At 39.2% G+C, this 26,251-nt stretch overlaps 1 protein-coding gene across 1 annotated transcript; it reads left to right on the top strand.

The window, feature by feature from the left end:
* The first annotated feature begins 349 nt into the window (after positions 1-349).
* Positions 350-25,900, top strand: LOC115586848 (F-actin-capping protein subunit alpha-2). Its single transcript, XM_030426251.1, has 10 exons — positions 350-501; positions 14,380-14,443; positions 16,623-16,674; positions 18,364-18,427; positions 19,955-20,161; positions 21,267-21,346; positions 23,332-23,410; positions 23,557-23,628; positions 23,807-23,869; positions 24,727-25,900. The coding sequence occupies exons 1-10, from the start codon at positions 418-420 to the stop codon at positions 24,865-24,867; spliced, it is 906 nt and encodes a 301-aa protein (XP_030282111.1). The 5' UTR covers positions 350-417; the 3' UTR covers positions 24,868-25,900.
* The last annotated feature ends 351 nt before the right edge of the window (positions 25,901-26,251 follow it).

A 26,251-nucleotide genomic window follows, 5' to 3' on the forward strand; every position in this document is an offset into this window, starting at 1 on the left:
ATCAGGATCCCCACTAAAAGTTAATGGGGTCTATTCTGAGCTGAGACCCATCCTCCTTTTAAGTTTTGTGGAAATCCAATTCAGCAGTTTTTGTGTAATCCTGCTGACAAAGGTGGAGGTAACAAAAAATCCTCAAGAATGAAATCTGTTTCTGAGCATATTTTTACCCAGATCATGATTATATATGGAGTGATCCCAGAAGGACGATTTTGCATTACAGCAGCCCAGGATATACGTTTATAAATGAGTTATTTTGCTATTAAAAATATCAAAATCATTCTTTTAAATTGTCAAAATACCCAGGCTTCATGTGACTACTCCTTCCACAGCCACTGAAGGCACAGTCAGTGACAGAGCATCAGTCACCACTCTTTAACACTGAGCTCAGCTCAGCCGAGCTGGGAATCCACCCATGTGATGACGTCACGGGGCTCTGACAAGCTGGTGGTGCCGGAAGAAAAGATGGCGGATCATGAGGAGCAGCTATCCGACGAGGAAAAGGTAAGATGCCAAATTAATCGCTAGATAAACCCCAGCGGGAGCACGTTAGCGCTCGTTTTTGAGTTGCATTTGAGAGTGTCTGTCGGTGCATCCCGGCGTTGACCGGCGCTGTTGAATTTGGAGAAAACCCAGGCCTCAGCACAACCGCTGCTGCTTCTGCTCTTATTATTTTTAGCTCAACTTCCGCTCATTTGCGAATCTCAAACGGAGGCTCCTTGTACGGTCCTGACTCAAAATAGGAGCCGTGTTCAAATTATAAATTCAACTAAGCTTGCCACCCGCACCTTTTCGCTGTGTGGTCATCTCGTTTCCCCCCTGTATCTGTGGCTGCTTGTGTTAGGGAAGTTTTCATACACCAAACATCGCTAGCTAGTTAGTTTAGCATAGCCGCAGCCTGCTAGCATACAGCTACACTTACCAACACGCCCTTTTCGCTGTTTGATACCGCTTTTCTGTCGGTACGCATAAAACACTGGAAGTGGTGGATTGTCCGATTATTTGACGTGGAGCAGGATTTAATTCGTCGTGTGACATCTACTGTGGGCATTATACAAGCTATCTTGCTAATCGCTACACCTCTAATAAATAGCGTTTCAGTCAGTAAAAAGATGTATGGACTGACGTTAGGGTACGAGCTCCACTTGATCCACGACGTGATGTTTTATTGATCATTTGCGACGTGTCTTTTATATATGCTCTTCATATTTAAAAGTCAACTCTAAAGGTCTCCCACCAACATTTATTATTTTTAAAAAATAACCGAACACTGTTTTGCAAATTATGTAATCCAGCCCATACAGTAGGCTGGCTTCCTACCCCTTTACACCCCTGCTAGTGTCTGCCCTGTTCATTTTCTCATTTCCTTAAAAGTGCATACACAGACACACACACAGCCAATACCCTGACACAACATGAGTGTTCGACTGCATGTGCCTAACTGTCTGCACTTAAGTGTAATTTCCTGCTCAATGGGTTGACTTTATTTTGCAACCACATTTTGGTCTGTGTTAAGCTGTGTTTGCATTTTGGTTTGTTGTGTTGGAAAACAGATTTGAGAGAGGGAAGTCAGTGTGATTTCTGCTGCTTGAAACGCTATTGGCAAAACTATTAATCAGTTAATTGACCATTTTAGAATTGCTGTTATTTTGTCTCAGTTAGCTGGCAAATATGCCATGAATTAAATGGGTGCAGCTGTGAAGATTTACTTGATTTTTTTTATTATTATTTCTATTTACTTTACTTTATTTTAGTGTTTCACTTGATTGTTTATTCTGTGATACATCACAGCCTTTTCTCAGCCTGGTTGATTATCAGATCTGAAACTTTATCTCTGATCATTGGACTCAGTGGTGTTTTTAGTCCAATTGTAGATGGAATTAATTATCTTTTCTCCAAAAGAATTTGCTACTTTACAGATTGCATGCTGCATCAGAGCCAAGGTAACATAGAATGTAGATTAATTGCCTCCAAAATGTAGTGGAAAATGAAAATAATATGAAAAATAAATTAAGTACAAGCCCCTCAAAATTCTACTTAAGTCCAGTTAATGTATTTAGTTACACTGTTTATTTTTAGTTGTGATAAATTCAGAGCTTGTTTTTGTCACGGTTTGTCAGACCTCATTGGCAAATTTTATATATCTCTATAAGCTAGATAATATCATTAATCACAATAACTTTTGATGTGTATTCAACATTTTTCAAAATGTTTTTTTTTTTAATTAACTCAACCCAACAATTAAATACAAAAATATTCAGTAAATGAATGAATAGTGAAGAAAGCCATAGTTGCAGACTTGATCGTAATGACATACAGAGAAGTATGTGTTTACCCGTGTGTATCTATCTTGACCCTGCAGTCTAAATTCCCACCAAGCTTGTTAATATCACAGTTAAACCATTATGAGCATTCTTCTGTATAAATGGTTGTGAACTCTTCAGTTGCCAGGTTATGTAATATGCCATTCAGAGTTAAAACAAGGCCTGGTTTTATTTTATTCTGTTCCACAGCAGTCTGAGTCAGAAGTTTTTTAGAGTTTAGGCAGCTCGCTGACCCGCGGGCGTGACTGTGTCATGCTCATCAACACACAGACATCAGCTGTTAGCTAAGCATTTCATTACAGGACCAGGGCGTGATGGTGACTGTGGCCACCTTGTGATTTTGTAAATATAAGGCTCACCATGGATGACGTTTTCAGGTCTGCGATGTGGCATGCATCTGCGGTAAATAAAGTTAACACATTTAGATGGTGGTGTGAAGAGGATGGAAGCTCTTTTCATCTTTTAACCATATTGGTTTAAACAACAGTCAGGCCACTTTCACTAGTTGACCAGACAGCTTTATATCCTAGAGCTGAAAGAATGATTGTTGGACACAGGCCAGGCTGACTGATAAACACAGTTTATACTCAGCATGTAGCTGTTTGAGGCTGTTCATTTCTCCCTCTGAATATGATTGGTGTGGGACAAATATGGTTACATTATGCATCCATCCACTGTATGTTGTGCTGTTAAGAACACAGCATTTCCACAAAAACATCAAAGTTGCATTTTGTACTTTGAAGGCTGTCTCTCCGGTGCATTAGCTCAGAGCAATCACCAATCTGCTCTGGCCCCTCAGCCTGTTTTGTGCACCTCGGAGAAAAGCCGCAAAGGGAGGAAATGAGCATTTTCATCTGTCTAACACTGTGACACTGGGTAATACTTATCTAAATTCACTAGTTAAATTGAATGTTACTGGCCAGTCGTAATTTGCAGAATAACATGAAGTTTGTTGACCAGCCACAGCCAGAGTCTCCTCGCACTCCTAGCTGATGGTACTTTCCTCTTCCACTTGCCTCTAAGTTGCTATGACCTGACATTACTTTGATGACTGTTTAATCTATTTTAAGGAGGCAGCTGTGGTAGGTAGCTTTAGAAAAGTAAACCAAAAACATTTGTTTTTGATAGGAGGACTGCATCCGTGTTGAATGAAATAAACAATTTTTGATCTTGTTCCAGTGAAATGCTTCCGAAAAGTTTCCCAGGGGATTGAGAGAATTTCTGTCTTGTTTCTGTTGTCAATGTCACTTTGCTATTCCAAAAAAAGACCTAAAAGCTCCCTATACAGGAATTACGAGAGTCTCTTCCATTCGTAAATGATTAAACAGGAAGAAGAGTTCCGTCTCTGCCACAGACACCAAGTTCTGGTAATAGTCTTTTTGAGTCATTTGGGAAGTGTCCTGCCAAGCTTCCTGATTACAGCACAGAAACCGCTCATGGTATTACAGGAAACCACTATTACTCAATGTATTTGCAGTCAGTTTCTTCATCTGAGAGCTCTGGCAGGTATGGGCAACAGAAACCAAGCAATTTACCTGTTAGTTTCATTGTTTAAGAAAAGACCTAAAATAAATTGACAGAATAAACAACCCAACTACCCACAACCTAAATCTTGGAGCCAGCATCAGCTGCCCACCTTGTTTTGCTGTCGCTTACAACATTGTGTCTTTACCGGAGACATATCATTTTTGCTAGTCTTTTTGAAGGTGCAGTATGTTTAAAGAAAAAGCTGCGATGTGGTGGTTCCTGTTTCAGAGAAGGGCAGACCTTTCTGCCAGCAAAAAGTTGTGTGGTGAGAATACATTATCTTGTCTAAAAGGCTTATATTTGAGAGAGGAAGTAAGATGTCTTTTTTTTTTTGTGTCTGATTGCCAATTAAATGAATGGAAAAAAGAGCTAATTTTGCTCTGATATAGTGTCCTCTCTCTGTTTTTAGTAACTAATCTGTGGTCTCCATTTTTGTCCTGCCCACAACACTGTCTGATTGGTTACATCACAAGTAATAACCTACTAACACAAAGGTATGGGTAGTTTCCAGTTTTGTCTTGTCTGGTGTACAAGCTTCAACCAGTTTGATTTTGCACCAACCGACTGAGTCAGCATTTGTCAGTAGTAACATTAGGTGGAGAGAATTTCTCAGCCTGATAATGGTCAATTTATGTTCTTTAAAATTATAGCAGAAAACAACACGATTTCAATTTTGTAATAAATGTTCCCTAAAGGTTCAGAGAGGAGGGAAAAAGTCAATGAGTTTTAATACGAGAAATGTGATTAGAGCTATGGAATATTAAATCATCCAACTTGCTCACAACATCTTAGTCCCAGGTGCGTTTTAACTGCAAGTAGTAAGCTTATCTTATCAATATAAGCAGCAGGTCATCGGTTATCTGTATTGGCTGAAAACAATCATTTCGAGCATTCCTACAAGAAATTGCTGTCAGTTTCCGCCCTAAAGTTTTAGCACTGAGCTGAAAAATTGTCTATCAGTATATCACTTGTTGATCACCAGCATTTGGAGGGAGAAATAATTAACTTGTTTTGTACCTGTGCATGTTTGTCTGATCCAGTGGATCCAGTTGATTATATGTGGTGTTTTTTCAGGAAAAACAACAATGGTGGTCTATGTGTTGACAGTGTTGCCCTAATACATGTGATGAGGCAGTTGCTAAAGAGAGAGTGAAGACAACTCTACGAAGTAAGCAGTACATAACGTTCTTTACTGAAGCATTTGAACGTTATAAATGTTAGAGCAGAGTTGGTTCTTTTCATGGAAGAAAATCACAAATACTTCAGAGCACTGCTGTAGGTAAAGTTTAGTACAACAAGTCAGTTAACCAATTTAACCGTCAGAGAAGGTAAACACGGAGCTAAGTGCTGACAATACCAGGGATGAATGCTACCAAGGCACCAATGTAAATAATGCATAGATACAGTCACGGTACAGTAAAGCATTAAAGATGAAAGCATTCACTAAATCCCATGTATAGATTCTGTACAAAGATTAGGAAGGAAGAAAAAATATATTAAGTCTGCCCTAAGATATATATCACCTTTTGATGCACAACAGGAATACAATGTGATTTCCATAGGACAATAAATCACAAAACGAATATGATGGGAGATAAACATGTTCTGTGATGGTGACTTTTTAATGATTCTTCAGAACACAGCAGCTTATTTGATAAAGGGTTTTTCTCCAATTTTCCAGTTTAAACGTTTTATTGCTGTCTGGGCAAGAAGGGTCATAAAGAAAACCTCCCTTCTCGGAAACTCCCAACAGCTCTATATGTGTCCCTCACCCTGTGAACAGCCATCTTAGACCATAGGGATATAACAAAGTGTAATGCTAAAAAATGAGTGAAGTCCCACCTTTTAACTGAAGAATGTACAGACAGGAGTTTTGTCTGGACGTGCCTGAGATGAGGAAAGAAATATGCATGTTTTTCTGTCTGAACACAGAAGTATAACGCCTCGAGGGACCCAAACTGGTGCTCTGCTCAAGGGTTGGAACAAGCTAAACTCACCCCTTTCCCAGCTTTTACTTTTGTTGATAGATTTTGTTAGAAGCTTGATACGCGTTCTAAATCATTAAGCACATTTGAGAAACCAGATTAAGCCTAGCTGACCCAGAAGTTACCTATAAACTTTGAAATGTTCATTTGTTAAGACCCATGGCTTTACACCGTTGTATAAGCATACTGAGGAGGTAGTGCAAGCCAGTGATACTCCATATATTGCATAGTTGGCTGCTTGAGGTAAAGTGACACTACCGTTTTCGGCCCAGTGTAAGGAGAAGTCATTGGGGTGTAGGCTGAAGGTGAAAAATGTGCACACAGTGTCCGGAGTAAACTTTTTTGCTCCTGGTCAAATTGACTGCTAAATTATGAAATCCAAAACTTGACTTATTTTGTCATATATTTGTTTCAGTTCATTTCTTTGAGATAATGAGAAAATAATAAAGATAATATAAAAATTATGTTCATGGTTAATCAGTCTGTGCGTGAATACCACTCAGTGAAGTGACTTGATCACAAAAATCTACTCAAGTATTTGTTATTAAATGTAAGGATTACGCCTAAAATTAAATGTGAAGGTGTCTGAAATGTTGTCAAGGGTTGGGCTGACATTAGCGTTGGCCTATATTGAGTGCCTACTGCGCTCTGTACTATCGGCCCCACCAGAGAGCATAAAATTAGTTTGTTCTCTCCAAGTTGCTGTAACCCAAGAGTTTTGTGCGTTTGTGACCTGCAGGAGAGAAATTAAAAGGGTAATTGCTGGTCAATGTACTAATGTTATGTCTCAGTTTATTTTTTTCACAAGTCTGCTAGTTAGTTGAACTTGGAACATTGGTGGTGTCAGTGTAGGTTTCTTTCAATTGTCCCGTTGTTGCCGTTGTCTTGGATTCCTCAGTATATCTAGCTGGCTGACTTTGTTTTGTTTCTTTGTTACGAACTTGTTGTTTGAATACAGTTTTCTCTGCTGGTCAGTGGGTCAGAGCGACAGTGGTAAACAGCATTGAGTACAGTGGTGTGCTAATGTGCAACAACACAGTACCTCAAATTCAGTAACTTCAGTAACACTTAACAGATATTTAACACTGCCATCTTTTCAGTTATGCTTTTCCGCTCACTGATATTCTTCTGTGTGCTGGTATAAAATGTATCCTCCTGGTTTTTATGATAGCATAAAGGAGCTCCATTTCAGCATGTCTGCTTTCTCATTTAAAAAAACAAAAAATATTCCCTGAAGCATTGAAATACTGATTTTGGTCTAAAGTCAATTACCATCGCAATAGCAGGAGCTTTGTAGAACTCAGGTTAGCCACTAGTCCAACATCACAGACGTTATTTCTTCAATTTAATCTTGAGCCGACCAGCCGCCACTTCCTCATTTTGATTAGCAGAGGTACATTTCTACCTAGCCTACGGCTGCATGATGGTCTTTCTCCTCGCTCTGCCATCACACTATATACCCATTATTCAGAAATGATTGCACCCACACCCCCAGCTCATCGCCCAACCCCCTGAACTTCAGCCACATCAGACTAGTTTTGCTGTAAACCTGGCCCTGTCTCTGCTGTAGCATTTCAAGGCGCCAGAACACGCTTTTTCCCTTCTATCTAGGATATTGAAATGGAGGCATGCCAGGGAAGGGGATCAAACTCAGGGAGATGATGCAGCTTAAAATGCCTGCAGGCCAAAATATTGCCTCAGTCTCCTCCTGCTGTGCTTTTTAAGTATTATCATTATTTTCACGGATCTGGATTGGCACGATAAGGCGATTTTGATGCCTGGATTAGGATACAAATGTGGTTTCACTGTCAGTGGGTGTCATTTGAGATTAAGAAAAGATGATTCCAAAGAGGGTAGAGGGTGGAGTGTTGGGATCGTCCAGTTGAAGTGTCTGTTGCAAGTAAAGGAGGGGCTGCTGGGTAATATGAGGATGGATATACAGTGAGCAAGTTGAAAGAAAAGAGACCACCTGGTGTCTAGGACAAGAGTGCTCAAAGACGCAAGGATCCCACACTAAGGGGGCACCTACCGCCTATGTCCCACGTTCTTTGTGTTTGTGTCTGTTAATATCATTCCAGCTCCTTGGTCAGCTCATGCCTTTATGCCAACTCCTCAGACTACAGCCTCTAACAATCCACAAGAAACACAAGAATCTGTAGAAAGATAAGGCAATTGACTATGGGAAATAAAAAGTCCTTACTCTTGCAAAAGAAAGACTTTGTCCAAGATCATGATGACTTCCATTGAGTCATGTTTATCTAGCACGCAAAGAAACACACACAGCAACAATTGCCTCACCTGCCGTCAATTCTGTTTCCACCTAGCTGCACAAAGCTATGTGGATGTTCATGTGTGGCAATGGAAAGGGATCTCAACAGCAATACAGTTTTCGAAAGCTGCATGCTCCATAGAATGTGGCTAATTATTTCTCTTCCAGTGATGAAATTGGAAAGGCAAAACTCGTTAGCACACATGAAAGTCCCAGATATAATAATAACAATAATAACAACAATAATAATAATAACAGTAATTATGATAATAATAATAATAATAATAATAACCTTTATTTCTATAGCACTTTTAAAAACAAGGTTTACAAAGTGCTTTGACAGACAAAGCAAGAATACAATTTACAATTTACAATTACAAAGGACGATAAAATACATTACATGAAATGGTTGAAATAACAGAGGCTATGATCCAAAATTGGTATAATAGGTGAGATAAGAGATGAGATAAATAAAGTAGGTGAAATAAAAGAAATGTAATAAATGAAATAACACAAAAACAGAGCTCAAAGACAGTTGGAGTAAAAATAAACATACAAGGACCACATCACATAAAGGCAAGTCTATAAAAGTGGGTTTTAAGAAGTGATTCAAAAGAATGTATTGATTCTGCAAGCCTTATCTCCTCAGGCAGGGCGTTCCAAAGTCGTGGGGCCCTTATGGCGAAGGCACGGTCCCCTTTAGTTTTTAGTGTCCACTTTGGAACAGTTAGGAGGGCCCCGCCTGAGGATCTAAGGCTGCGAGCTGGCTCATTGGGAATTCAAATATCTGTAAAATAGCTCAGAGCCAGACCTGAGCGTGCTTTAAAAGTGATCAGTAAAGTCTTAAAATCAATTCTAAAATAGACAGGAAGCCAGTGGAGGGAAGCTAATATTGGAGTGATGTGTTGACGTCTGTTAAAACCAGTTAGAAGCCTAGCTGCTGAATTCTTAACCAGTTGGAGGCGAGAGAGAGATCTTTTGATAAATGCCGGAGAGAAGGGAGTTGCAGTAGTCTAGTCTGGAAAAGACGTAATGATGTAAAAAAGATACATCATACATAGATCATTTTAGACTTTACCTAATGACACTGAAACAACCCAACCTCTGTGGCAAAAAAAAAATACAACTGCTGCCAAATGAAAATTTACTTTTCAAATTATTTGATTAGCTTATTCTATAAAATGTGGAAAACCAAAGAAACATGCTAGAGATGAAAATGATTTTTTAAATATCTGAATATGTTGGAGAAACTGAAACGAGCACCGACTGCAACAGAGCACATATTCTCATGCGGTTACTATAGTAATAGTTTTGCATAGCCATATGCCTTCGTGTCAGTGCTGGTAACTATCACTGGCAGGCTACTCAACGCGAGATGAGATTGTGACGCGTTAAAATACAAAAGGACACAATATACTCGGTATCAATGGTGGATACATCGCTGTTTTTCCTTGATAATGCTATATTGTGAGGAACAAATCTGTGTTGAAATTGGCATGGGGAAAGCTCGTTTGCTGTTAGCTGTTGGCAGACCTGTGGTGCGTTTGGCTAAGGAAGCTAATAGCTTACAGCTAACAGCTAAACTCACCCACTTGGGACTAAGAGTTTCTGTTTGGATGAACATAAAGCATTCAACAGTACATTGCAGTTTAAAGTGATAAGTTTGCAAAAACTTTACAGTAAAAAAAAAAAAAGTAAAAAGGTACTTTAGCTATATACATTTTGGACATAGAAGTACTTTGAATGCTTATACCTTTAACTGACAGCTATTAATAATAGTGACAAAGTAAAGAAACATCACAATGATGCGCACCATATGTTGTCTGACCAACAGTGAGGAACTAGGAGCCATTTCAGTTACAGTTATATAACAGTTAAACAGCAGTTAATTCTCTTATTTTAGAAGCGTTAACCAGTGAATGTTTGGCAGTTTTCCCATTATAAATAACTTAAGATATGTGAAAGTTGCTGTCCATCACAGTGGCTTACAATGCGAATCATGTCTGCATAATCCTGAAATTTAGATCATTGCAAAATGTTCATTGACTGATCTGAGGAACTGTGTCTCATTCAAATCTGTAATGTTTTGAGTTATTTAAACAAACGAGTAAAAACAATCATTTACCTTCAATGGAGTAACTTGACAAGTTGTAGAACATTTTTATTAAATGTAAAAAATGTTTCGGGGCTTGATATGAGGCATCAGCATAGTCTGGGTACGTTTATCTGATTGCACAGCAAGCATGAATAACTTTGAGTTAGTTAATGAAATTCCCACCAGAGACTTTTTGCCTCGAGCTCGGCCTTTCATGTACCATGTCGCAGTTGGTGCTCAAAATTAGGTCTCTGAGCTCTAAATTGTCCCAGTAGCCTCTGTCCCAGTGTAGCATACTTTCACCGGAAGGAACACTTAACCTTGCCGCGCAGCAATCGAACTGCTGCGCCACAGTAATTATCTCTGCAAAGTGAGAAATGACTTTGGTTCATTTTGTTCTTAAAGGTAAACGATATCTCAAAGTTTAACAGGCTTTGGTCAAGTTTGGTCTAAAGTTATTAGTTTGTTGCTGGCGTTTCTCAAAAAAAAATAAGAACATTTACATTCATATTCTGTCTCTGGCAGGCTCTGCAGAGGTTACTTTGTGGTTGAAAGCTGGTAAAGTAGTGCATGAAGCAGACAACTTCCTCTTTTCTGCACTTGGGGTTTCGCTTCTTTCTGTCCCATCTTGGCATCTATCTAGCAGCATCTTACAATCACTACGGCAGTAGAATGATATGCAATTCTTCAGTCTGTAACAGGACAGGCAAACAGGAAGAAAGATTAATTGGTAAATGACAACTGTCATGGCAACAGGTGTTACATGAGCGAACGCAAAACGACTATTAAACACAAAAAAGAAGAGTTACCAGATGCCAGAAGGATACTTTATACAATAGTTTGAGTTTCCAGACCTGATAAACTCATGCCTTTGCTATGTGTGTAGCAGCACACGCTAGCTGCAAGTGTTGTTTTTGTTTTGAGCCAGATGTGAGAAAATAGACGAACAAAAACAATTTTCAATATAGAACTGAAATTGCGACAACCCTAATCATCCCTTTTACATATAGAGGGAAACTGTTTAACATGAAAATAAGCTGCAAGAAAATATAAAAATATGAATTTATTTGGTTTATTCAATGTTTGATGCTCCCCTTTCTTTGGTATGAAGATGTAGGCTGTTGTCTCAGTGCATGAGCAGAACTGGTTCAAGGTACTTAGAGGAAGAGGAAGTATTACGCTGTTCTTAACTAGCTTTTAACAGTCAATACCTCTTTCATAATCTGCTAATGGAGTATCCCTCTCCTCCTCCTGTCAGTGATTCATTTTAAACCACATCACATTCCCTTGGCTTCAGCTCCTCTCCGCTCAGTGCACCTTAAAACAGTTAGCATGGCTCTGCTGTCAGATGGGATTGTAAAATCCCTGTCGATTCCTTTGCAGTCTTTTCTGGTCTCTCCCTAGCTGCAGGCGCTAGACAATTAATTGTGCAAGTTCATAGTTTTTTGCAGTAGGATTGAAATATTCACAGTCAGCATTATTTATGCCAATCTCTATTGTGCTGAAGACAGTTTTCATGCCAAACACTCAAACTAAGTATGGGAATTCAGTGTTTTACCCAGACTTTTTTTCCTTGCCAGGGTAGAGAACAATATCTGAAATATCATTACAGTGGTCTGCTCAGATTTCTTCACTGACCTGCCTGTCTTGAGTAAGGTGAACTGGAAACTTAATTCCCTTTTTAGATATGAAGGTATTTGTCCGTCTGTCTGTTAGTTAGCTCAGTGATAGACTGGCTATCTCTACAGGGTGTATGCTGCCTCCTACCAAAGGCATGCTGGGGCAGTGATCCTGATTCAAATATTCAAATTTATTGATATCATGTCATTGTGTTACATTACATTGAGATGGCAAGATGAGATGCATGGAAAAGAATAGTGTAATGTTGTTATTTCTGACTATGAGACTGTACAGCCAATGTTCAGCAGTGATTTAATGGTCCGGCTGAACTCTGAAACTCTGTTATTAGACTCAGGCAGATAGCGATTTCATTTTTGCATCCGATATTTAAACTAGTCCTCTAAGCTTATCTTGTCATTTTTATACCCTTCTAAATAAACATGAAAGTGGCCAAGCAGTTCTCAACATTTACACATTTCATGTCTATAACTGCCAGACTATATGTTTATGACCAAATAATGTTGTGTACAAAAATGCAGTTCATTATAATAAATATACATCTGATAATGAATAGGGGTGTGCCAAAATATCGATACTACGATATATCGCGATATTTCGTCTTGAGGTACGTTATCGAAACACTGGTGCCAAATATCGATATTTAAAAATGTAAAAAAAATAATAATAATTTTCACCACCCCTCTTCGGAGGACAGCTTTATCTTTATTCAAACATAGGTATACAACCAAATAAAAAAATAAAAAAAATGGTTTGAAACCCACACATATGGATATTTAATGATAGTTGTAGTCAGTGTGTGTGTTAAGAAGAGACACTGTACAATATACTCTTTGTTTACTTGGCTGTCATTCATGTGAAATAGATTGACAATGTTTTGTAATTCCTGTGAAATGGATTCAGTGCAGTCAATAAATTCTGAATTTCTTCATTGACACAGATATCGTGATGTATCGTGGATGAAATTCTTTGCAATATATCGATTATCACAGAATCGCTGTATCGTGATATTATCGTTATCGTGGGGCAAAATATCGTGATAGTATCGTATCGCGAGGTACCTAGTGATACCCAGCCCTAATAATGAACATGATTTATGTTCATTTTAAAAAAAGATATATTTTTTAGTTCATTTAAAATTCTAAGTGAAAAATGCAACAAGTGGAGCTGTAGCCTCAAACTTTTACCCCTTTTTAAAAGTGTCTTTCAATGTATTTTTGCTTAGCCAAACTAGTACTGCTGTAAAGGACATTATTGGTTTTCAATTGTGGACATTAATGGGTTTTAAAAGAGAAACAACGGATCCAGGCCTAGTGTGGATAAGAAACCAAAACAGAGGAAAATAATTGAGTGTTTTATGTCACAGATATGAGGAGGTTTTCACTGAGCAACTGATCAGATAACTGATCAGGTAACTTTGGTTAACTAATATCTAAACATATTTCCTGGAACAGGCCTGGGAGATGCACTCTGCATACGGAAGGCATGTTTACACCACCGTCCTCTAACAAGGGAGACCTGATGCAAATGACTCTTCCCACAGGGATTTCAAGTCACAAACACAAACACAAACAAGCACAATTTTCCACCAGCTGTTTAACGTGTGTGTGTCGTGCAGTCACACAAACACACATACCTTTATTGTATTATGAATTGTAGATCATTCAACATAAGTGGGTCATGATGATCTGATGACAGAGGATTAGACTAATGCAGATACACTTTGATCACAGCATCACACGCACACACACAGACACACATGTTCCTCCCCAAGTGTCTTCCTTTCTCTCAGTGTCGCTCATTAGCAAGAATCAATCTGCAGCTCTGCGCCAGTGCCAGAGCACTTGTGTACACACAGTGCTAATAAGGGCCCGAGGGATAGACACAGATAAGCTGTCACACACACAAACACACAAACGCATACATATTTAGGAACACCTTTCCTGATCCACCAGCTTGTCAGACCGGGGGGAACCTGGCAGGGACACCGGACCCTGCCAGTGATAGAGAGAGGTAGAGAAATATGGAGGTAGGGCGAGAGGGAGAATGTGTACTAGAGTCCTCAGCACATTTTTATGCCCTTATATGGTTGTAAACCATGCGGGGGAGGGAGGGGCCGTTGTCTCACTGTCAGTTTGACATGTGACCTGGAAACAGGAAGTGTTGTGGTGCAGCAGCAGAAGAGAAGTGAGGAAGGGGAAAAATGACTGCTCAGATGCGCTGCAGACTGAGAGAAGCATTGAACCGCGTCACTCCACCCTCCAAACCAATGACACAGTAACATTACACCCTCTGTTGGCCACTTGGCAGACATATATTCACTGTTTACACTGGATTTTAGGCATTAATGGGTGAACTTGAACAGAGTGCAGCGCTAGGGTTGGCTAAAGCTACAGCAAACTAAAAAATTAGTCCGAAAAAAACATCTTTGTTAGTAGGAATGCTGAGAACTGTCAAAATAAATACAAATTACGTAATAAACAAATATAATGTGGCGTTTAATATTTTAGAAAGTGGGTTAACCTGTATCCTTTCTGTGTGCAGGTACGCATAGCAGCTAACTTTGTCATCCATGCCCCGCCAGGAGAGTTCAACGAAGTCTTCAATGGTGAGTACTCTGTCTTCTTTGGTAGACTCTGTTGTTGTTACCCCTCCTCCTCTTCCCTTTATCACCTGTTACCTCCCTACCGTCAGTTATCAACAAGCAAAGTGGTTGGAAGAAGCTAATGCCTATGCACACTACAAAACTTTCAGTGTTGTCATCTCTGTGCTGTTCACACTTGACACCTTTCTGTCATAATCAGGAGTCTTGCAGTTGTTGTGCTTTGCACCCCTCATCACTTATCAGTGACAGGGGGTCTCACATTACACATGAACAGACTTGATGTGATACAGGAATGACATGGTCCAAACAGTCCAGGCTGTTTGTGCTCTGATATGCATCGAAACAAGGAAAAGTTAATAAAAGAATATTTTTTGGAGAATGGATGAGGTGGATTTTTTGAAAGCAAGCATTACATTTGGAACCGAAAACATGAACTCGTCTACTCTTATTGTGGTTCAGCAAGGACAACACCATTACAAATACTGAAAAGTTTATGTATTCTGATAGAAACCGTACACGATTACTCTGCCCACTCCATACGAATAGATGCATGATAAGACTGGATTGCGTGGATGGCAGCAGAGGAGAGAAGGAGAACGGAGAAGAGTGTCAGCTTTCATTGACTGAAGCTCGATCATGGCCCCTCGATTCGTCTGCGACTCAGCAGTCATTGGTGACACGCTGGCGAGCTGTCTCCTGAGCACAGGGGTGCACACTGATCTGCCGTTGATCCCAAGCTTTTCATGGGCAATCTCCAAATACAATCAGCAATTGGAAGATCAGTGCTAAAATCCTGTAGTGAGAACTTGGCATAAGCAGTGAGCTGTCAGCTTACTTCTCATCTCTTCTGAGAGTTGCACATGGCATAGTACCGATCAAATGAACATCATAATTTTCATTGAAAGAAGAGTTTACTTGGGTGGCATTAGAGGATGTGGGTGCAAATCCAAATGTAAAACAATTTGTAGAAAGGCTAGTAAAGATTGATTTTGTGCAATTACATCTGAAAAAAAAATGTAAGTTGAATCATGCACACATATATATGTATACTCCCCAAGCCTCCCTTTTGTGTCGTAGTGTTCGACCTTTAAAAAACCTTAACACTATAATGTTTTCAGTTTTAGTTTTCAGTGATGAATCAAGTGTCAACAGAGCAAACAGCCTGACACTAGTGCAGCAAATTTAATCATGGAATAGACAATTTACTTGTCAACATAGCTTAGCCATATTTTAAATAATAAGGGACTTGATTATAGATTTCAAGCATAAGGTAAACTAGGTAGGTCTTTAGCCTTTTGTCTTTGCAAGTTCATTGACCCTCTGCAAAGGAGGTTATAGGGTGAAGTTGACTCATGGTGATCCCGCGTCTGCCATGTGGAAGCAAATCTCTTCAAATTTCTGAGCTGAAATAAAATAAGCAAGGATGAATTACCATGACTGCTGATTAGTGAGGGAAATAGAATTTTACACTGTACTGAAATATTACAGCACTTATTTCCAATTTCTTAAGTGTATTATTTAGTACTACCAAAGGGTGGTGCCAAAGTCAAAGATTATAAAGACCTAAATTTACAAAGTACAAGGTTTTTTTTTTTCATCTTAAAATTACTTGTTTGAAACAGTTTTATTGTCAAACTGTCTCTAAAAGAATTTTTGCTGTTCATAAAAAGGAGCCAAAATGAAAAACATTTCTGTTTGTTTGCTACTAATCACACCTCTGTGGCCAGTCAGAGAGCAAAATGAGGCTATGGCATTTTGGCCAATGTGTAGCACGCCCTGCAGTGCCAGTGTTGACACCACACTGTTAGAGGAGCGCCCCTTGAGAGAGAGTGTGTGTGTATGTGTTTTGGCATCGTTAAAGCCTCGTCCTGCCTCAATAAATGTCGTCACCTCAGAGCAGCACTGGGGGGCTGTCTGTCTGCCTCTTATCACAACCTGACAGCCACACACACTAAAACACAGTCCCCCCTTGCAACTTTGTCCCCTTTCATCTCTGTGTGATTTTACAGCCTCTTCCACTGAACTAATTTACCATGTCTGCATCACTCTTCTGGCATAAATGCTGCAAAGACTGACTGCAAGCAGCTCTGTCTTTTGTGTTGGTGTGTGTGTCATGGTGTTAATCTGCTGTACCACTCTCTTCTACATTTTCCTCTCTCATTATCACCTTTTTTCCCCTCAGATGTGCGATTGCTGCTCAACAATGACAATCTTCTCAGGGAAGGTGCTGCGAAGTAAGTCGATTGTATTTCCAGGTTTTTGATGAATATTTTGAATATGCATCAAAGCATGTAAACTATAGAAAGAGACATATTGTCAACAAACAGACCCACAGTCATTCTGCATATAGCCTTTTTTGTTTTGTATTTACAAATGTACAAATGTTTTTACTTGCACTCAGTGAAAATGAAAGAGGAAATTAGTCCATGTAGACTTATTATGGATCTAGTATACATTTTTCATTTGGATACCTGACCCAAACCTTTCGCTACCCCCACAGGCCAGACTGGGCCAGGCCGGGCCGGGTTGGGACCAAATTTTTAGAAATTATATCCGGTCGGGACTGATCACGTATTGACACGGTGCTCTCAAGTTAATTTTAGTAAAAAATATGTTGTAATAATATGCTAAGTTTACATTATTCTTTCAAGCGTAAAAATCTAGTAAATATAGTACCAATATCAGTGATAATTGATGACGGACCTGCTGTCTGTGTTTGGGCTATTTACAGTGCTGTTAAAGGAGTCATCACCCGGAAATCGCAATTTCTCTCGTTAAATCATGCATATTGGTGTTGGACCTCTGTTGAAACTTGCCTGAAAAGCTGGAGTTTGAAAGTGGCTTATTTTTTTCGCTTTGGCTCTTTTTCCAAACAGGAATAGCGCACAATAGTGCGCGTTCCTAAAGCACGAGATTTTGACTCTGCTCCTGTGGTGACGTTACCACAGGAGGCTACTTGCATATTAAGCATCGGCTCACAGCCGTCCTCAGCCAGACTTTCTGAGTGAGCACGCCGGATCTGCTTATTTCTCTGTCATTTTCACGCCATACATCGTGACCGCCAGCATTAAAACTCAGGTCTTACATGTAAAACACAAGTGTGAAAAGTAAGAAGGAAAAAACAAAGAATTTACCATTCAGAGACATCCTGCTGTAAACGTATCTCTTCCACCGTCTCTGCCTCTTCACTCTCCTGTTCGGGTTCTGACTCCGGCTCGTACATAAATGCCTGAATTCCGTAAGGTTCGTCATTTAGTGTGTGCACCATGACAGGGGACTGTTTATGTTGTGGAGTCTGTGTGTGCATGCAGGCTCGCCCCCCATTCCAGCTCTGTCCTTCCTGCGGCCAATCAACGCGCGCCTCATTACATATTAATACAATGCACATCCGGACCGGTCAAAACCTCGTGCATAATCTCGCGTGAGAAAGTCGCGGTATGAAAAAGGGTCAGAACAAGCTCTATGTTTGATTTTTTTAAATTATTTTTTTTCTAATAAGTTTTAAGAATTGATCCAAAGCGATCCAAGAGGCACTGGATATGTAAAAAACCAGGTGATGACTCCTTTAAGTTCTTTGGCTCTGTGTTGCGCTAAAAAGACATCACTTTATTAACAAACCAGTTGGATATTTTCCAGGTTACAAATATTAATGTGAGACTGTGTGACAGGGTAGCACATACTCAGAGCTTCATTGAACTGAGTCAGGCGCCTCAATCGGGCACAGCGTAAAAAACAGAACGCCTGTTGACTTAAGGTCAGGCTTAGTTACTGCTGTCTTTGACTCGTCAGGTTTGGACAGAAAAATGCAGCATTCCAGTCTACATTCATTTTTCCCGACAGTGTCAGCATGTATCATGTAAATAGACACTTTCATTCAGAGTTTGGAGTGCATGTAATAACTGTTTCTCTCTCTCTCTCTGCAGTGCATTTGCACAGTACAACTTGGACCAGTTTACACCAGTGAAAGTTGAGGGCTACGAAGAACAGGTGAGCCATGTAAACTGATGTCTGCAGCTCAGAAATGAAATGGTATGACATCATGGGTGTGAATCTGCTGACTTCTCCCGCTTTATCATTGCGGCCCTCACTGTCCATCCCAATCAGCAGTCTCGTCTCGGGAGTGTTGCTCACTCATTTCATGTCACATGAAGATTAGTTGCTGTTGCACCATATGGCTTACTTCTCAGTTGAGACTCCACAATTGAAAATATTCAATTTTAGATTGTGATCCTGCATTAATAGCCTTGGCATACTAGAAGTGGGAAAAAAAAATTACAAATCATCAGACATAGCAAAAGTGTGCATATTCCTTACTCGAGTAGAAGTACAAAATAAAACTGGTAGAGGTCAATGTACTTATTCAACTTCTTTACTCAAGTAAAAGTAATGAAAGTAATGAGTACAGGCTCTGAAATGTACCCAGTAAAAAGTAACTCTCTGACAGACATTTCTACCAGTCATTTCTGTGCAAAGCTAACTGAAGCTCACGTCATATTAATATGACTCAAAGTCTATTAAACTTAAAGGTAGAATCAGTGGGATTTGTGTTATCAGTAGGAGTTGATTGAGTCTGACTCCCAGTATTTCAAATACAGTCATTTTGGGTTGGTAAAGCGTGAAAAATAATAGAAAGTCAAGATTATTACACCATTCTTGACACTGAACAATAGGTCAAGGCTAAAGAAATCCTTTCTTACAGAGCAGAATATCATTATTGTAAAGCACATTTCCTAGTGTAACACAATGTGCTTTACAAATGATAAAAACCGCGGACAGAAAAGCCAATGACTAAAAAAAAAGGATAGCAGCATCATAATGGGACACCGACGCAGGAAGAGCAACAGGCTTATTCAGTTGTCATTAATATTGCATAACATAATGGTCTGCTGGGCTTTTTCACCAGAGAAGGGAGGTTGGGTTAAAGGATCAAACGTAAAGTGTTCTTTGCTTCCACATGATATACGATTACAGACGTGGGATAATTTTCATTTAATTGCGCTCACTGAGTTTCTGTGAATGTTGAACATGCTGCTGAATGAATGTGGCTGTGTGTAATGATTGCAATGTCTTATGTAAAGATGTCATCATGTCCCTCTGTTCCCACATCACGGGTTGAAATTCCCCTGTCTGATACCCAACAGGCTGAGCTGAGTGTTGATGAGGAAGACAGTAGATGGAAAGTTGATGCTGATGTGTTCCCTTCTTCCTTTGTCATAACCCCCCTTTTCTTTTGTTTTTCTTTCTCTTCACATCCTTTTAATTAATCTCTTGATTTTTCTCTCCCTTTCCGCACAAAATCTCCTGCCTTCTGCCATCCGCTCTGTTGTTCCCGTCGTTTCCACTTCTCTCTGTGTTACTATCTCTGGTGCTCCTTCATGTCCTTGTCTTTTTGTTTTCTTTTACTTTCTGCTCATCTGTCTTTCATTCTGGCTTGCTCTATTCCACTTCCCATTACCTCCTCCCTTGCTCTTTCACTCTCTTCCTTCTGTCTCACTGTCTCTTCATTCCTTCCAGGTCTTAATCACAGAGCATGGTGACCTTGGGAACGGCCGGGTCCTGGACCCCAAGAACAAGATCTCCTTCAAGTTCGACCACCTGAGGAAGGAGGCCAGCGACCCCCGGCCCCATGACGTTGACGGCTCCCTGGAGGGCTGGAGGAGTGCTGTGGACTCTGCTGTCAGGGCCTACGTCAAGGAGCACTATCCCAATGGAGTCTGCACCGTACGTCATGATCTACCCCATAATCACAAGGATGTACCTTTAGTCACTTTAAGGAACACATTAGGAACACACTCAGTTACACACATATAAAATCCATTTATGTACTACATTATTTGCAATTCTTGAAAAAGAAAGGAATGATTTGTCCAAAAATCTCTTCAATTTGCTTAAAAACTGTCTTTAAAAGGTCTCAAATAGCATTTGATTTAAGTGTTGTGATACTTGTAGATACCCTGTGTAAATAAAACCCTCTCATTCAAGTATTTTAAAATGAATTGGGTCAATGGGTCTCCATTATTAAACAACTGACATCGAGGTTATCGAATTTCTTCAAAGTTGTTGCTATACTTTAGAGACGTATATGTTCATACAACCATAAGTAGTCATGGGATCTGACTGCCCTGTAAAGATAGCTCCCACCAAGCATCTACCAACAGACAATAAAGACAATCAATCCCTCAATCCAGACATTTCTGTAGATGATCCTGACTTCTTTAGCAAAAGGAGATTTTAGAGCCTGAATCTTTTTTTTAAATGTACCACAAAATGTTACAATGGACATGCTTAGTTATAATGCAGGATTGTTATCTATAAAAATAAGTAATTAGATTGTGTTATATGCAATGCGAAGACTGCCTGACATTTGGCTTTCTTTCTTTTGTCTGACACCTCAACAAACAGTCTTCATTAAGTTGATTTAGTTATCAAATGTGGTCGTTCACAGTTAGCAAGAAGGAGTAATTAGAGCAGGAAGTAAGGGTATTTAGAGATGGTTGCATGGCTGCATTATAAAGCTTCTCTTGTGCTACTTATTTTATTAATGCAAAGTGAACAGTAGAGTTCTGTTACAGGCATGGAAGATTTTGCAACAGTGAATTTGTGCTTTCCAAATAGGCCACTGAACATGTTTTGTGTGTATATAAGAGTATCTGTGTTTCAGGTCAGCTTAAGTATAAATGTGAAGCTGATAACCACAAACCACTGTCTCAGTCTTTGCTTCACGTGTGCAGCTGTAAAGAAGAACAAAGAAAAGAGGTCTTTAACAAGTAGAGAAATGTGCCGAGAAAAGTTCCTAGCAATGAAATGTTTTTTCTTCTCATTTCAGATTTATGGGAAAACCATCGAGGGACATCAAACCATCATCGTGTGCATCGAGTGCCATCAGTTTCAACCAAAAAACTTCTGGTACAGCTTCTAAATATTCAATGTGATTTTTATTTCTGTCTCTCTTTCCTTTTTGCACCAGATGACAGGCTAGCTTTTCATTTTTACTTTTGACCAAAAGGGTTTATAGAATTGCCACAGATGGTTTAAATCAAACCTAATTTTACTGAATAAGGCTAAAAAAGCCTGAAGTGTTGTTTGATATTAACAGGGCGCTTTGAAGGCATTACTTTAATTGGCACTTAACTCTGGAGCATTAAAAGGTTGGTCCTCATAAGTGTTGCTGAGCTGTTTCTGATCGGGTTAATCTAATTGGATAAGAACTGTACCAATCCTCTTGGTTTACTGGGCTTATAGGTTGTTAGGTGCAATGATCCCAGAGCTTCTGTATGTGACTGCCACTGTTACCTGTCATGTTAAAGTAAAGAGGAACCTATAGGGCAGATTTGGGATAAGATGAAACTGAAATAGAGACAACATATATTTCTCATCTTCTATTTTTTGACTCTATAATGTGCACATAAAAAAGTGACACTTTGATTCAACACACTGACATTGTGATAAAGAAAGCAGCTTTTCATGAAACACCTTTTTGCTTTCAAACAGCACTCTTAAGTTTTATACATTTGACAACTCAAATATATACCCTTTCTGTGATAAAAGAAGAAAACCTAACTCAATTTTAAGATTTTTTTTCTAATTATCATTAAATGTTGAGGCATTTAATTGTATAGATGCAATTTAGAGTGCCCTTAGAGGTCGAATTTAATATTAATCCACTGCTTTGTGATTGTAGATGAGTGACAAATTTAAAGCAGAAACTAAAGCCTTTGAACCCTTTTCACACTGAAGAAAAAAAACCCACCAACATCTGGCTTTTTTGAAAGAGTACAATTGGCAATCATTCCCAGGTCAAATGACTCTGCAGTAGTTGTGGATATTAATTGGCTCCAGCTCTGATTAGCAGTGATGGAAACATAAAGCCCAGGTAGACATGATCAGTTTGGCCCTTTTTAGGTGCAATGCTCCGATGCACTTTGAAGTTTCAGATGCATCTCCGTTCAAGCAGTGCGAACCTTGTTCAGTCAGAGTTCATTCTGAAAAAGAGACTGACGTACAAGATATTTTTAAAAGAGTAGACACTATAACAGTGTCACTGGCCTCCATGCTTGCTTCAACTCTTTCCTTTTTCTTCATGAGTTCATGATGTCAAATGTGACTCATGAGAAAAAAAACATAGAGGCAAACTTGTTTACTGGCAATGGAAAGTCAATCGTCTACTTTTAGTGGGTTTACCAGTGTTTACAAAAACTGCACACAACTGCACATTTTAGTGTAAAAATGGTTTTGGTGAGGTTTGGACCAAAACCAGCCCTCAGAAGAGCTTTTGAGGCTCTGTGCCATCAATTCTGAAAGTCAAATGGTGGCTTCAAACACCATTCAGCCAAAAGATAGTAATTCATCTGGGGTTCCTATTGGTATTAATTTGGGTTTGAGATCTAGTGCTTGTGATTCACACCATTTTTGTACTCATCATACCATGCGGTAACTCCTTGTCCCCTGTCGGGATGCATCTCCCTTTATTAGTGTTTCTCCTCTCATTTATTCATGTTTTTCATTTAACTTTTCACCTGTCTGTAATGTTGGAATACATATGCTTAACAATCTAATCTTGAGTTAGCTTATATTTACTGTATAGCTGCCAGTTTTGAATATATCATGATGCAACATCAGGCAGCTGATATGAGTACACCCTGCAAGTGCATCTTATCTCTCTTGTGGCCCTGGCTTGGCTTTTAGATCTTTTCAACTATGGCTATTATTTCTATTTCCTGAAACAGACATGTGGCTTTTTAGCAAGACACACAGCACAGCTGCAGATTCACTTTGATCGTACATGATAGGACATCCCCATGAAGCAAATCGAGTTAGAAATGTTTATAACCAACTCCTCTAATGTATGTGTGATGATGTCAAGTCTTGTGTTCCTCTTCCTCTCTGCACAGGAATGGACGCTGGAGGTCAGAATGGAAATTCACCATCTCTCCCTCCACCACTCAGGTGGCAGGAATCATGAAAATCCAGGTATTCTTCTGCTCTGCGATGTAACCGACAGGCTCACTTTCTGAACACCAAGACATTTTTGTTGCTGTTCACAGAGCTTGTTGCTAATTATTGTTTTGAATTTGGAGCTCACAACGGAGACAAACTAAACATTTAATTCCCTGCAGGTTCATTACTATGAAGATGGCAACGTTCAGCTGGTGAGCCACAAAGAGGTCCAGGAGTCCATGTCAATTTCTGTGAGTTTAAATGGACATTTTTTCATGTACATACAGACAGATGAGAAAATGTAACGCGCATTGACCTCCACCTCCTTTGGGTGTGTGTTTTTAAGGTTTTATAATTTGCACTGTGGAGGTGTTAGGTGGTGTATTCACTCAACTACTTCTTGAAATAAATTGTGTCATAATTTTTCAGAACGAGGCTTCAACTGCAAAGGAGTTTGTGAAGATCATGGAGGCTGCAGAGAACGACTATCAGGTATGTCAAATGGATATTCTGTGTTAATGAGCCAATTACAGGCTGGTTGTTGCAGGGAAACTCGACTATTGCCTGACAGCATGTGTTTACTGTCAGGGTTCTCACTTACTTCAAACATTATTTGACTAATTTATTAATAGAAATGTTTACTGTGGGGTGTGTAAGTCTCTAAAACTGAGACATAATGAAGAGCTCATGTTTTACTCTTGACAGGATTAAAGGATGAAATTCGTCACTTCCCCACCGCAAACTTCCATCACAGGATTTTCCTTTGGATGTCAACTTTTTATGCTATGATGGATAGAAGTGATAATGAATTTCCCAGTTGTGGGATAAATAAAGCCTCTATCTAATCTAATTTAGAAAGATGAGTCATACTGATGAATTTAGATGATAGATTTTAATGGCCATCCATTCATTTGAAGAAACTTAAGATGTTTGAAAACACTTGAATACATACATCTTGGCTAAAATATCATCCACAAAACCTAAACTGTTTCAGGCACTTTTCAAGCAGGTTCCAGACTCTTTAATATGAGGATTTGCTGCATTTCTTTGACATGATACTAAGGGTTTTGGACTTTAAGATGTCACTGTAATGGCTCACAGTTTTTTGACATTTTAATTATTGGCCAATTAATTGATCATGGAAATCACTGTTCATTGCAGTGCCAAGGAAAAAAAAAAATATCAACATCCAGCACATTCAGCCTCTGTTAGTTAAAAGGCTTTCCTACTGATCACTCAAAGTTTTCATTACTTGGGAATAATTTAAATTGATTTAAATAGATTTTTAATACCCTCTTATCTCCTCTCCTCTCTCACCTCTTTCTCCCTATTTCCGTTTTTCCTTCCAGACGGCCATCAATGAGAATTACCAGACCATGTCGGACACTACCTTCAAAGCCTTACGCCGCCAGCTTCCTGTGACACGCACCAAGATCGATTGGAACAAGATCCTGAGCTACAAGATTGGCAAGGAGATGCAGAACGCTTAAAAAAAAAAAAAAAAAAATGAAAATAAAAGAAAACATCGGAGAACATAACAGACAACTCCCCCCACCCCACCCCCCCTCCCACCCAAACAACGTTGCATGACTGGATAGTTGTATCGTCTTTGTACAGAAATTAGATAAACGGGGACAAAGAAAGGTTTGGTCTCACAATCAGATGTCACATCACACATTGGATGTCTACTTTTAGCGATGTTATTTTGTTTTTATACAGACAATGTTAACTCCTCTGTATATTGAATCTAAGATAAAGATAATCGTATTTGGGGAAAGTGTAACTTGAGGAAATGTTTCAAGACATAGGAAAGGGGGTGGACACTTGTATGCAAAAACATCCTTATAAAATACAGTATCACGTGTGCAATATTTATTGTGTCAGTGAGACCACACCTTTTATTTGACCTGCTGAAAAACGGTTTGAATTTGCGATGGTGGTGAAACAATCATTTTTGGGAGAGTTTTGTTCGCAATTACAAAAGAGCTCAGATATTTGGCAGAAAGGAACGCCTCCCTTCACTTCACGGTTAATGTCCCATACGGTCAACGATAAAAAAAAAGTTCTTTGTGTTCATTGACTGGTATCTTTGGCACAAGCAGCCACCACTGTCAGCCACTCAATGTTCTTGTTCCCTCATTTTGGTACTTCCCTCACCGTATGTCCTGTATGTGAGTTCTCAAGCTCGCAGTGCTCCTGGCTAAATTGCCTTTTTGACTTGACATCACCTGAACCCTCACTCAGCGCGGGGAGTTCTGTGACCACTTAACAAGCTTAATTAACAAGTCATCAGTCGCTAAGTAATGTGCATAATGTCCAATTTACAATAAAATTAAAACGTATCACTTTCTCCTCCAGTGCTTATTTTTATTAAAAAAAACAGAACCTGACTGTATTATATAACAAGGCACATTGTAATATATACCTGTATGAAACATCCTGTCTGTCAGTTTGGTGATTTATTTCCATGAGATTAATTGTAATTCAGTCACAATTATGTTGCATTAAATGACAAATTTTCTATTTGCTGACTCACTCATAATTTCTAATAGTCATTGTTGCGATACAGAGTTCCCCCTAAACCTTCTCAAACCTTCATTACATTATTTAACTGCACTTATTGCTAAAAAAGACTATTGAACAGATGATTTTAATTTTAATTTTCCTTTAAATATGACTACACAGAATCTTTGCGCTAACATCATTAGAGGGCATCATAAGTGATATTCAGGTATCCATGTGATGGACACTGAAAGGTCTTAAACCACATTTTGGGAACTAATTAGATTATAATTCCTTTTTATATTTTGACTCTCTTGAGACCCAGCATTCGTGTTTTTATGCGGCGTCTCATTGATTGATGTCATGAAGTCA

This window comes from Sparus aurata, chromosome 8 (genome assembly GCF_900880675.1).
Source record: "Sparus aurata chromosome 8, fSpaAur1.1, whole genome shotgun sequence".
In the NCBI taxonomy this organism is placed as follows: domain Eukaryota; kingdom Metazoa; phylum Chordata; class Actinopteri; order Spariformes; family Sparidae; genus Sparus; species Sparus aurata.